Here is a 14,957-nt window from a genome sequence, read left to right as displayed (position 1 = left end):
AAATACATTATTTATTTATAAACGATATAGGTAACGTGATGTAAAACTATTTGATTGTGGCAAATCTACACTTTAAATCCATGTATCGTGTCAAACACCATTATAGCATGTTTTGTTATTATATAGATACAGCTATATCATGTGTGAATCCCATTCCCTGAAATAGCTCCAAGTTATAAGATATTGCATAAAATGTGCTTTGTTCCCATGGCCAAATAAACATGATATTTAAATATGCTACATTGTGTTTTAATGGTGCTGAAAAAAGTAATGATCAAATAATTTCAGAGTGTTTCTTTTTCTGTTATTTGACAAATTATTATGTAATTCCAGAGATATTAAATTTTCCAATTATATTATCTGATTTGATTATTATCTTAGATCTGTTTTTATTTTCCCTTCTCTACCTGTCTTCCTCACATCAGAGAGACAGAGAGAGAGAGAGAGAGAGAGAGAGAGAGAGAGAGAGAGAGAGAGATAGAAGAGACGTGTTGGAGCAGATTGTAAAATTTCAAATCATGATTGGGTATCAGGAAAAATAAATTGATTTTACTATCTCCAGTATCCAATTTTTGCAGTGATCTATGACAATCCTTCAGAAGAGAGAGAGAGTTAAGAGCCTGGACTTAATGGTCCGTATTCCTCAATATGTGCTGATAGTGCCAATTAGCACTAATAGGATACCCGGGCACTTCAAAGCAAGAAGAGCTCTGTAAAATCCTGGGTTTTGCTTGTAATCCATTATCTTTTGCCTAAGTCATGCGAGCAGGGAAGAAAAGATGATGGGTTAACCTCAATCATATGTCATTTTCCATGTCAACGAATCATTTAGAAGGTGGACCAATATTACATTGAGAGGAAGAGATCCCAGAGAGAATGAAAGCCATCTAATGTATTAGTACTATGTAAATCAGTATTCTAATGGCTAATTGTAGGAAAGTGCACACTTTGAGTTATTGTATCATTTTCAAGTGGCTTTAAAATTTAGACCCTTCTCTTTCAGATGGTTTATTTCAGTAATATATCTGGATTCCACGAGAGAATTAGCTTGTTCTCAAGTGATGTTTCATATGATAAAAATGTCTATCCTTATATAGTAATACAAATTTTATAACAGGGCAATGGCATTTTGAAATTATGCTCCTGACATGCTAGCAAACATCACTTCTTTTAGAAAGGGTTTAACAACATGGTAATGTTTATGTAAAGTGGGCTTATGGTGTCACACTTGAATCTAATAAAGTGGACATCCATCATGTTGCAATAAAGAGAAGAGCTTCTAATTAAAGTAGGACATCATTTTCAGGATTAAAGTCATTTAGCGTAATTGAAAAGTGTTAATACCCTATTTTATCCTCTTCCGTTGGTATTACTTCAAGGGTAAAAACATTTTAAGGTGAAATGTGTCTTATGCCTTTAATTGAATGTTATTATCTTCTTATTTTAACATATTGAAACTATTTAATTACAAACCTGGAAAATTAATTACTATATTGAGAAATAGATCACATAGGGTTATAATGTCTGTTTTGTAAATAAATACAACATAAAATTGATATGTACTTATTTATAATCCATCTTGGAAATATATCTCAATATAATTTATTACACCCAAATGTTTTTCTTAATTGTGTAAGAGTAAAGCAACATAGGTCATGGCAGTTAATATCCTTGATCTCATATGAAAACATTTTAAAGCTTGTGATTAGGCTGTTTATATTTAATATGAGATATATAGTAAACTAACTTTTTAAAAGAAAGTACTATTATGAATTTTTTTAAGTTGCATACATACTTCAGAAATAGTCTTTATCTTCTTTTTACTTTCTTTGATTTGCCTATTAATCTTCCTTAGTCTGCAGCATTTGTTCATAGTTCACTTTGAGGCTCTTACAATATGTAGAAACCTTACAGCACAAGAAGATTGGGCTCTGCATCAGTCTCAGTCACACATTTTTTTGGTAACACCTTTAGGAGAAATGCTGATAATATCATCAAATATTAAAAACTAGAGGCCCGGTGCACGAAATTTGTGTACGGGGGAGGGGGGTGTCCCTCAGCCCAGCCTGCACCCTCTCCAATCTGGGATACCTCTCACAATCCAGGACTGCTGGCTCCCAACCACTCCTCACCTGCCTCTGCCTGATTGCCCCTAACTGCTTCTGCCTGCCAGCCTGATCACCCCCTAACCACTCCCCTGCCAGCCTAATCGACACCTAACTGCTCCCCGGCCAACCCAATTGCCCCTAACTGCCCTCCCCTGCCAGCCTGGTCACCCCTAACTGTCCTCCCCTGCAGCTGCCCTCTCCTGCTGGCCCGGTCACCCCTAACTGCCCTCCCTGCTGACCTGGTCTCCCCCAACTGCCCTCCTCTGCTGGCCTGGTCACCCCTAACTGCCCTTCTCTGTAAGCCTGGTCCCCCCCAACTGCCATCCCCTGCAGGTGTGGGTCCCCCACAACTGTCCTCCCCTGCAGGCCTGGTCCCCCCAACTGCCCTCCCTGTAGTCCTGTGTCTCCCTCAACTGTCCTTTCCTGCAGGCCTGGTCCCCCGCCCCAACTGCCCTCCCCTGCAATCCTGGTCTCCCCCAACTGCCCTCCCCTGCAATCCTGGTCTCCCCCCCAACTGCCTTCCACTGCAGGCCTGGTCTCCCCCAACTGCCCTCCTCTGCTGACCCGGTCACCCCTAACTGCCCTCCCCTGCAGGGCTGGGTCCCCCCCAACTGTCCTCTACTGCAGGCCTGGTCCCCCCACAACTGCCCTCCCCTGAAGGTCTGGTCCCCCCAACTGCTCTCCCCTGTAGGTATGCCCCCCAACTGCCCTCCCCTGCCAGCCTGGTCCCCCCCCAACTGCCCTCCCCTGCTGACCTGGTCTCCCCCAAGTGCCCTCCTCTGCCGGCCCAGTCACCCCTAACTGCCCTCCCTGCTGGCCTGATTGCCCACAACTGCTTTCTCCTGTAGGCCTGGTCCCCCTCAACTGCCCGCCCCTGCAGGCCTGGTCTCCCCAAATTGCTCCCCCCTGCTGGCCCGGTCACCCCTAACTGCCCTCCCTGCTGGCCTGATTACCCAAAATTGCCCTCCCCTGCAGGCCTGGTCCCCCCCAACTGTCCTCCACTGCAAGCCTAGTCCCCCCAACTGCTCTCCACTACAGGCCTGGTGTCCCCCAACTGCCCTCCCCTGCTGACCTGATCCCCCCCAAATGCCCTCCCTTCCTGGCCTGGTATCCCCCAACTGCCCTCCTCTGCTGGCCTGGTCACCCCTAACTGCCCACAACTGCCCTCCCCTGCAGGCCATCTTGTGGCGGCCATCTTGTGTACACATGGGGGCAGCCATCTTTGACCACATGGGGGCAGCCATCTTGTGTCTTTGAGTGATGTCAATTTGCATATTACTCTTTTATAAGATAGGATGATCAACAGGAAATATATTTTGCATTCTTTAGTAATGTGCAGTGTATAAAATGTATGCATAGTTAATGTTTCATTCCAGATCGTCACTTTCTTATGAGTTGAGTTAGATAAGCATTATTATGCCCATTTTATAGATCAGCAAACCATATTTCAAATACTAGTATATGAAGTAATTATCAGAAAGTTAGGAAAAGATGAAATTGCTAAGATACTTAGTTTTTAATTATGATTGTGCCTTCAACTCTAGAGCATGCTGACTTCTTAGAACATATTATGTTTTCCATCATTTGCACAAAGTTTCTCAGTGAAACTCACTATGTGCCATTAAATTATTTCAACACTATGTTTTATTATTAAACCTATGTATTTTCTTTTCCAACCATATTCTCGTAACTGCAATAACTATTGTCAGTGTAATTTTCCTTCCAAGTGGGAAAAGAATATTGATGAGATTGTGTTTGCTTCCACAGAACCTGCTTTTCCCAAACCAACCACAGCAGCCCAATAGTAGATGTTCTGTGTCACCAACCGGAGACCTCACGATCACCAACATTCAACGTTCAGATGCGGGTTACTACATTTGCCAGGCCCTAACTGTGGCAGGAAGCATTTTAGCAAAAGCTCAACTGGAAGTTACTGATGGTGCAGTATTATTAGATTTGTCTTATGGAAATAATGGTTTTAAAAAAATTGTTATTCATTGATTTTTAGAAAGAGAGAGTAGGAACGGGGAGAAAGAGAGATCTATTTGTTGTTCCACTTATTTATGCATTTATTGGTTTATTTTTATACTAGAGGCCCAGTGCAGGAATTCGTGCATGGGTGGGGTCCAGCTGGCCCAGCCCCAATCAGGGCAGATCAGGACCGGGCCTGTTGGGAGGAGGAGACAGTGGGTGGTTGGGCAGCCAGCCCCACCCTCAATTGGTGTGTGTGTGGGGGGGGGCGATCGGGAGTGGAGCTGGCTAGGGGGAGGGGTCTCAAGTGGTTGGCCGGCCTGCCCTGCCCCTGATTGGGTTGGGGGGGGCGATGTTGGCATGGGGGGGTGCAATCAGGGGCAGGGCCGGCCAGAGGGAGGGGCTTCAGGAGGTTGGCCGGCCACCCTGCCCCATGTTGTGGTAGAGGGGCAATCAGGGGTGGGGCCAGCCGGGGGGAAGGGCTGCTGGCCGATAGGGGTGGGGTAGGCTGATCAGGGGAAGGGCCAGCTGGGGGTAGGGGCCTTGGGAGGTTGGCCAGCTGGCCCCACCCCCCAATCAGGGTGGTTCACTGGCTGCAGCGGGCATCATAGCGGTCTCTGTTTTTTTATATATATAGATATGCCCTGACAAAGGATTGAACCTGCAACCTTGGCATATTGGGATGATGTAACCTGACCAGGGCATACTTTTTATTTCAAGATTCACATTAACATGTGAAATGTTCTGATTTGTTAGTTAAATTATTTTAATAAATTCTTATCATTTAGTTTGGATCTAGATAAAATAACATTTTTAATAGTTTATAATTCTCCTTGATTTAATACCATTTATTTTCCCAGAGAACTTCCAAGATAATCTATTGTTAAACACATAGTGCTGTATTATTTTAAAGAAATATCACAGTCAAATTATATAGACATATTATCTGTATATTTTAATTAGTCTTATGAAGACATACTTGCTTCTAGTAAATAATAATATTACTTTACTAGAGGAGAAATATAGCATCTTATATTTAGTGGAAATGGAGATGGGTTTTTAGTTAGCTAGTGACATCCTATGACTTTTTAATTATACATTCACTATCTTAAATTAATTAAACACCTCAAAACTACTGTTGGATGCTAAAATTATTATTTCTTTATTTGAACATATGTACTAGGAATCTTCAACGAAGCACCTATACTCATAGCAAAAGGTGGAATAGAGTTAAGACAAGAGCTTTAACTGATGTTTCCCCAACAGCTTGTCACAAATGACAACTAGGGAGTTTTAGATACTTTTTTAACCTGTGAGCGTGAATTTAAGCTCATTTTTCAATGCCTTAAAATTTTTTCTGCTCTCCTTTATTTGTGAATTTGTGGGTAGTTGTTTTGTGTGTGTGTGTGTGTGTGTGTGTGTGTGTGTGTGTGTGTGTGTGTTTTGATACTATGATTCTGAGACTCAAGAGTTTCTGTCTGTGACCTCTCTGATTCTCTTCTTTCTCTTCTGGTGAAATGTGCTTTCATACAATTCACATTTACATGTAGATTAAAAGGTCATTTAAAATGAATAGGAAGGCAATATTTTTTAATGTTCGTGGTATTGCCTGATTCAGCACATTGGCAGGAATGGAACTAATGTAAATAGAACAGACAAACGTTAGCTGTGGGGTCCTGGGTCGTGAATGGTTGTGCTTGCTGCTGCTGCAGAGATTCGCTACTGCCCAATGGAAATAAGTCAGGTTCAGGAAGGAACAGCGCTGAGTTCTTCCTGTAGCTCGACATGACCTTTTACTCTTCATTCCTCCACATTTCCTTAACCTAAATAAAATATAATTGTTAATCTTTGTTAAGGTTTTAAGTTTTCTACTATGAACAAAAATGTCCAGGTACATATACTTGGAAACTCTGACATTCTGGCCAAAGCCAAGTTTTAGTCTACAGTATTACAAAACATTTGAAACAACACTTAAGATCTCTATTGTAATCCTTTGAAGATCTTAGATTATATTATTTTACAAAAGACAGACTCTAAAATATTATTAAATGAAGACATTTTTATGGAAAAACGTATTTGTAGAAAATAAAATTGAGGAATTAGAAAAGTTGGTTTATAGTATGACTGATGTGGTTCATGAAACAGGTGGATATTCAGAATTATGATTAATATAATGGAATACAAAACTTTTGTTTTGAGAATTTATGTTAGTTGAAAACATGATCACACAAAATGCAGTAGTTATTCTAGCTGCGTTTCTGAGGTCAAAATTAAGACAGTGATAAACAGTTTTAAATCTGGTGAATGAGATAGCTCTGGACATTTTCCTACAACTGGCTTGAACATTAATTACTACATTGATTTTTACTTATGTAAGCAATCACAAAATCAAGATCCTTTTTCAAAAACATTGAGTGAAGGTTATAGACTTATTGATTTTTAGAGTAAACAAATCTAACTTCAAGGCACACACACACATATTATTATTGTAAATAACTTTGTCTCCAAATTTTAACTTGCCATATTGGTTGATGGCTTCAGCATTAGTGTTTTGAGTTTCTTAGTTTGGTTAGCAATTTAAAAATATGTGAGCCATCAAAATTTTTGTGTGTGCATGATTCAGGCCAATTTAGAGCCGAATTGAAATTCCAATGAAGAATGAAAGCATATGCCATGTTCTGAGAACAAGCAAAACATCTACAGCAATGCTTCTGTTGTTATGTTTTTACACTTACACTTCTTTCTCAGAAATATTTTTAGCTCAAGTGTTCATATAAGATGAGATTGCTAATGGTAATGAAGGGAACTGTTAAATGATAATTTTACTGATTATAGATTGAGATAAGATGCTTCTATATACTTGAGTTTCAAAGTATCCCATTAAAATACCTCATTAATTCGTTGCTATTGTTCTTCATTTCTTCTTTTCTTCTACACCGTGTCTTTGAGAAAATTAAAATATTGTAATGAGAATTCTGTGAATAGAGTCAATAGAATCTAAAAGGACTGATGAGAAGACATGTACTTATATCTTATATTGACAAAAAATGTTACATCACGATCTTATATGACTGATTTACTGGAGATTTACAATGCATAGTTACAGAAAACCATGGAGTTGTCCACAGATCACTGAAAACCCTAAGTGTTCATTTAACCATTGACCTTAATGTGATGGAAACCTGTGGTCATCAACCCACAACATGATTGGACTGAAAATTCCTTCTAGCCAGGAGAGTTTTAATTACTTTATTGATCAAATTCATTTAAAATAGGATGAGCGACATATTTGGGAACTAAAAATTAATTAAATAAATAAATAAATTAGATGCATTTTGGTTATATCTAATGATTTCAAGAATATGAAAATAAAAGTAGGTTATAAGAAGTTCCCTGAATTCTATATAGTTATTTAATTTGAAACAGTTATTTACTAAATGATATCTACTCTGCTACTACAGAACTATTTTTCTTGTTGAATTTAAAAATGATAATATTTTGTGACTTGCCTTTCCTGTTTTGGTCCATGAAGTAAATAAATTCTATGGAACTTCCCATTTGAATATCTATTTGCACAATTATCGCCAGAGGTGTCATAATTGATATAATATTGTACTTTCACATACTCTGATGGTTATTTTATTTACTTTTAAAGTGAATAATTTGATTAAGGAAATCAGTAAAATAATAAGTCTAATTTGTTTTGTAAAGAATACATAAACAGTATTTTATTGTTTTTCTTGGGTCTTTATAAGATTTTCTACATACATACACACACACACATACATGCATGCACACAGATTTTAATGTATATTTTGCTGTAGTAGGTTTAGGTTGGTTGAAAGTCTACTACATCTTTCCAGGCAAGGGACCTATATAATAACTTACATCTTTAATTAAAATTGGTTGGTTTTCTCATGATAGGCTCTGAAAAGACTGCTTAATGTATTGCTTTTTACTCAGAACTGTAAAGAATTAAAAAAAAGATGATGCATATAGGCATTTATAGAAACTGATAGACAGAATGATTAAAAGATTGATAAGCAATAAGACTATTTTATTATGAACATTGTAATATAACATAATCTTGAGAAAAACTCTCTTCACAATTGCTTAGTGGAAATAGAATCCACTATAGTTTGATATATAAACTAAATAATAGTTCATATTGTTCAAGGGTCAACTGTGTATGTGTGTATTTTGAAGAAATGGCTGATTTTTAGTGTCCGGTCAGAAATTATATAAGATCAGCCTGGAGCATCTTCTGGTATCAGAAAGTAAGGAAGTACTCAGAAAAACAAAAACAAAAACTCACACATTGTTGGGGGTTGGAGGTAGATGTCAAAGAAACACAGGAGCCAAATGAATGAGCACCCAAAGGCCAATGTAGAAATTTGAGCAGCAAAACAAATAAAGTAGAATTGGAGTATAAGTCAAAATATAAAATAAATATGCATGAGTACATATTGATAAAAATATGGTTAAATAAATTAATAAGTGGAGAAGAGACAAATCTTCTGCACACGGTATTTCCAAATTTTTTGTAAATATTCTGCCCTCAATGAAATGGAGCATAACTCCCCACGCTTCAAGTGTGGACTACTTAGAGGCACTTCACCCTGAGGATACAGCTATGAAAAGGGGTAAATTTAACTTTATGGTGGAGAAACCTAACAAACACTCCTCAGCCAGGTGATCACAGTGAATATCAACAGTGGTATGTCTTTTTTTTATAAATTTAGAAAGTATGTCCCCCTCACCCATATTTTCCATACCCAAGCGCTTCCCTGCCTCTGGCAATTATCATCCTCTGTATCTATGGTCTTTTTTGTGTGTTTGCTTGCTTGTTTGTTCTAAATTCAGGTACAATTTAAAAAATTGATATATTTTTTTTCAATTTTAAAACATTTAATTTATTATATATTTTTAAAACATTTAAACACACACACACACACACACACACACACACACACACACACACACACACACAGTTGACCCTTGAATAATGTGTAGGTTAGGGTACTGACCTTCTTTGCAGTTGAAGATCCACAAATAACTTTTGACTGCCCAAAATTTTAATTAATAATCTACTGTTGACCGACAGCCTTACAGATAAAATAAATAGTTGATTAACATATTTTCCATGTTCTATGTATTATATATTGTATCCTTACAATGAAGTAATCTAGAAATAAGAAAATAACATATATGCATGAAATAAAAAGCATATTTTGGATAATTAACCAAAATCTCTGTTTAAATTTATAGAACTTTCTCTTAATTTTAAGAATGTTTTCTTTGACCTGGACATGTCAGTTTTATTGTGAGGTGGTCTTCTAATTAAATCTAGTTAAAAGCTTGCCTCCATTTGACTCCATATTTCCATTACCCATTTAAATAATACTATATATTCTGATATATTTCCTAACTCATTACAAAATACTTCTAAAGACACTGAAGATAAAATTTAATTAAAAACCCATTGAAATAAAAGTTTAAATTTATCCAACAAATACAGGAATTGATAGATATGTAAACACTGTTGAAAACCCAATGTTTGTCATACCATAAATAAAGTCTAATTATATTGATTATCTTTGCTTAATTGTAAGGACTAATTATGTTATATCATCCTAATTATATTACTATAATTTAAAGACTCAATATCACTTTTGGATATAATTTATTTATAATCAAATATTTTGACATCAACAGAAATATTATAGCCTATATACTTAAAGCATGCAACTAGTGATAGCAAGGGTGAAATTATGTATTATGCATACATTTATAATAAAATAAAAGTGAAAATTGATTCTACTCATGTATTCTCTACTGTCTTTCTTAAATATGCATATGAGAGATAATATAGACATTTTATGAATTGCTGTAATAAGGCATCCATATTTTCATTTTAATGTGATTAAGCCTTTCAATAACAGTAAGCCTTTCTAAAATGTTAGAATTTTATGCCATTAGCATCTTAATTATAGGTAATTCAAAGTTATAAATAATAATATGGCCTCAGTATAGCTTGTACAGATGATAAATATTTGATGGATAAAGAATAAGTTATAAATAATGTTGATTTGGGGGCTTTAACCTTACTTTCTATATCAAGACTACTGAATTTTATAGAAGTTAAAATGTTCTGAAAATATCTTTGTCCTTTAGTTTTAACAGATAGACCTCCACCCATAATTCTACAAGGACCAGCCAACCAAACACTAGCAGTAGATGGCACAGCATTACTGAAATGTAAAGCAACTGGTGAACCTCTTCCTGTAATTAGCTGGTTAAAGGAGGGATTCACTTTTCTGGGTAGAGATCCAAGAGCAACTATACAAGAGCAAGGAACATTGCAAATTAAAAACTTGCGGGTAAGTAATGTTCAACTTGTATATATCTTTATCTCAATTTATGTACTGACCTAGAGAAAACTGTGCCTGAACTTAAAACCTTATATCCCAGCACATCACTCTACATTTTATTATGGTCTTTGATAGTTCTTTTTGTACAAATGATGAATTCCAATTAGAGGGAATATCATTATCCTTATGTTACTCATAATTTTTAAACAGACTTAGAAAGTTTTTACCTCTTCATTGAAACCAATCCTAATATATAAAAACCCAGGGTCTGTAATGTCCAAAACAACCTGAAGTCAGTCCTGCAGTCAGTACTGGGGCTGCAGATCAGGCCCGGAGAAAGGCCCGAAGAGAGAGGCAGGGTCTGATCTGCAGCCTCCATGGCAGCTGTTGATCAGCCGTTGCCTTTCTCTTTCTCTCCAGGCTTCCTCAGCAGCTGAGCCTCTGTTTTTCTCAGGGCCTCAGCAGGGGGTTGCTGATCAGCCCCACATCTCTGATCAGGCCCAGAGATAGGCCCAGAGACGCTGACTGACATAGAAACTGACCAATCAGAACCAAATCTGGGTGAACTGTGAGGAGCCAATGGCTTCCTAGGAGGCGGAGCTTTTGATGCTGACTGGCATAGAAAACGACCAATCAGAACCAAATTGGCTGTCAGGGGAGGGCAGTTTGGGGCGAGATCAGGCCAGCAGGGGAGGGCAGTTGGGGGCGAGATCAGGCCAGCAGAGGAGGGCAGTTGGGGGCGAGATCAGGCCGGCAGGGGAGGGCAGTTAGGGGCAATCGGGCCAGCAGGGGAGCAGTTAGGTGTTGATCAGGTTGGCAGGGGAGTGACTAGGAGGTGATCAGGCTGGCAGGCAGAAGCGGTTAGGGGCAATCAGGCAGGCAGGAAGGCAAGTGGTTGGGAGCCAGCAGTCCTGGATTGTGAGATGGATGTCCCAGATTGGAGAGGGTGCAGGGTGGGCTGAGGGACACACAACCATGTGCACAAATTTCATGCACCGGGCCTCTAGTCTATATAATAAAAGCCTAAGTGACTATTACAGCAGGACGACCAGAACAACCTGTAGCTATGATGTGCACTGACCACCAGGGGCAGACCCTCAACACAGGAGCTGCCCCCTGGTGGTCAGTGAGCTCCCACAGGGGGAGTGCCACTCAGTCAGAAGCCAGCCTCACGGCTGGCAAGTGCAGCAGCAGTGGTGGGAGCCTCTCCCACCTCCGCAGTGGCACTAAAGAGCAGTGAGCCCAGCGGTAAGGAGCCTGCCACTAAGGAGCAGCGAGCTGAGGGGTAAGGAGTGATCAGGCAGGTGGTAAGGAGCGGAGGGTCCAGGACTGTGAGAGGGATCAGGCCTAAGCTGGCAGGGGGACATCCCCTGAGGAGTCCTGGACTGCGAGAGGGTACAGGCCAGCCTGAGGTCACCCCCCACCCAGTGCACAATTTTGTGCACTGAGCCTCTAGTATGTACATAAAAATCTTAATTACATAAAGTTAATGATATGAATAGAATATTTAAATAATTTTAAAATGACAAATGCAGATGATTTAAACTCATGAACAAAGGAAGTTTATAAGGAAATGTGGATAAATTGGCTTGACCAAACAGTTGTGTGAAAAAAATAAAGAAATGAGACTACATAATAGGAGGCAGGTTTAACTAGTTCATAGAATATCTTACATTTTAGGTTAATTTGCTATGGAATTTAAATGTAAACCTGTGGACAAGAATAAGCCTTGTTGGTCTTTTAACAGAGGATGACTGTTCCTGCCAACTTATATAAGTTAGACCTGCTTCAGGATCAACTCAATCAAAATAAATGTTTACTTCTGAGTATTGTATTAGCTATGTACTACTGTGTAACAAATCAGCAAAAACATAGAGGCTTAAAGCATAACACATTTACTACCTCACAATGCCTGTGGGTTAGAAGCCTGGGCATGACTTAGTTGGGTCTTCTGCTTTAGGGTCCAAAAGTCTAGAATCAGGTGAGTCATCTCATCTGAAGATTGACTTGGGATAGATTTGATTCCAAGCAACATAATAGTAGCAGCACTCAATTACTTGTGACTGATGATCTTAGCCTCTTGCTTACTGTTGGCTGCCTTTAGTTCCTTGCATATGGATATTCCCAATGTGATTGCTTGCTTCCTCAAAGTCAACAAGAGAGAGAGTTTCCTAGCAAGAGAGGCATTGCAGTTCTAGCAGTATAATCAGAAATATGACATTCTGACACCCTTGCTCAATTCTGTTGGCAAGAAGTAAATCAAGCCAAAACCGGTTTGGCTCAGTGGATAGACCGTCGGCCTGCGGACTGAAAGGTCCCAGGTTCGATTCCGGTCAAGGGCATGTACCTTGGTTGCGGGCACATCCCCAGTAGGGGGTGTGCAGGAGGCAGCTGATCGATGTTTCTCTCTCATCCATGTTTCTAACTCTCTATCCCTCTCACTTCCTTTCTGTGAAAAATCAATAAAATATATTTTAAAAAAAAGAAGTAAATCAACAGGCCTTCCACAGGCAAGCTGAGGAATTATACAAGGTGTAACTACCAAGAGGATATATCATGGGGGTGATCTGCCCTTCAAAAATATATTCAATTCATTCACCAAATATAGAGAGCATCCCTTTATGCAGCAAGAACTATGCCAACACTTGAATATATATTATAGTAATCAAAAGATTGGGAATGAGAGCCAGCACTAAGATGGTAGATATAATAGTGCACAAATAAAAAATCGACTGAAAATGGTTCAATGGAAGAAGAGTTAGTAGAATCTGGTCTCTGGCGAGAAATAGGAACCAAGATGAAGAAAAAACAAAGCAAAAAACTCCAAAAACAATGTTGAATTTTTCCCTTTTAAAATACTCATAATGTTCACTTACAATGCCAAATTATTTGCAATCACACACTTAGTTTGTATTTATCAGTATATCATACAGATACATATACAAAAAGAAAGAACTTCTCTATTTTTGCATTGTGTGTGTACACACAGAAACACAAATATTCAATATATTAAATGCATTTTTATTTTGAGACACAAGCATATAATTATTGCTCGAAGTAGAAAAAAAATGCTTTTTAATTCAGTTAAAAGAAAAATAAATTAATATAGATTTTAGCCTTGTCTTTTTATTGATTGTAAATTAATTGTTATTCTTCTATGAACAAAATGGGAGTTATTAAGAAATTAATGCCAACTCCCCTTAAGTAAACATTTTAACCTCTCTCTCTGGGCTAAAGGCAGACTTGGGCCATGGAGGTTAATGCAGTTTCACTGTACTGCTGAATTAGAGGTTGTGCTTGAATAGTCAGGATCCCAAGTAATGTTTGAAAAAAGCAATTAAAGGTGGGTGCTTGATGATGTCAAACTTTGAGCCCGCTGACAGGCTCCTGAGTAGTCTGTCTGAGATGCAGGCTCCTGGGGCTTGTCTGCAGCCAACTGCACAAGGATAGCAGTAGGTGACGGAGGCTGGCAGCACATGAATCTCTTTTTGAAGCACTTGCTTAAGGATAAAAGGAAAAGGGTGGGGAAGCCTTGACATACTTGTGATCAGAAAAGACATTATTTAAAGTTGAAGGAATAAAAATGAATGTGATGATGATGATGGCATAGGAGTGACTTTTAGCAATGAGATTTAGGCTTTTGATAACACTTTTGCGAAACTCGAAAAAATGATTCTCTTTCTGTAATATGACTGTCTTTAAAGGGAGATAAAAATGGGCTTTACAGTACTTCACTCATATCAAAAGACTTTCTGTAGGTTATATTCCTTTGTGTCTCACTATTTCTTTTTTGGTACTTAATGCAAGGGGGGAAATAGAATGATGAACATTGTGTTCCTATAGTTCAGCTAATTGGTAGCTGAATCTGTATCTTTTGAGAAGTAGAATATTTGAACACTCATTAAAACATATCTACCGCAGCTAATGGCAGACTTGTATCTCCCCACAATGACAAGGAGATCCGTTAAGAAGCTTTACCTACATGCCCTTCTTTTAGCATTTGCAGGTAATAACAAGTGCTACATTTTAGTTCAACAGCTATAATAAAATGCAAATTCTTTACTCTTTCAGAGACCGTATTCAAATGAACATCCCATTAAAATCCAACTCGGCTCATTATATTTAGTTTGTGAGTGATGCTTCTTAAATGAAAAGATTTCTAATGACTGTAATGTGCTCAGCCACATCTGAAAGAAGAGCTTTTCCCACAAAGATCTCCCCCATCATCACTTCCATAATGGAAGATAGTTGTAGGAAGATAATATGGCAAAGAATGACGTTCCAGAGCAATTTGAACCTTAGGTTAAAATACATAATGACATGTAAAATAAATTAAAATGGAATGACAGTAACATCCATGAACTAAAGATTTACTTGAGAATCAATTGTGAAAAGTTCAGTCATCCATACACTTACATTTTGAACCCAGCAGGTAGTATATTCTATGAACTCCCATATTTCATCAACAATTAGGCTCATGTTCACCACAGAATTTCGATTCTATATC

The 14,957-nt window shown here is 38.4% G+C and overlaps 1 protein-coding gene across 1 annotated transcript in view; it reads left to right on the top strand.

The window, feature by feature from the left end:
• The window catches only part of ROBO2 (roundabout guidance receptor 2), a gene marked incomplete at its 3' end in the record, with an annotated part of 701,349 nt that overhangs the window by 570,211 nt on the left and 116,181 nt on the right, over positions 1-14,957 (top strand). The window contains exons 9-10 of the mRNA XM_079766360.1: positions 3,876-4,047; positions 10,254-10,459. Of these exons, the coding sequence (XP_079622486.1) occupies positions 3,876-4,047; positions 10,254-10,459 (378 nt within the window). The remainder of the gene's footprint in view (positions 1-3,875; positions 4,048-10,253; positions 10,460-14,957) is intronic.

The sequence above is a fragment of the Cnephaeus nilssonii genome, assembly GCF_951640355.1.
Source record: "Cnephaeus nilssonii genome assembly, chromosome: 3".
Lineage (NCBI taxonomy): Eukaryota > Metazoa > Chordata > Mammalia > Chiroptera > Vespertilionidae > Cnephaeus > Cnephaeus nilssonii.
The sequence above is the reverse complement of the archived record's forward strand: the minus strand, read 5'-3'. Positions and strand labels throughout refer to the sequence as shown.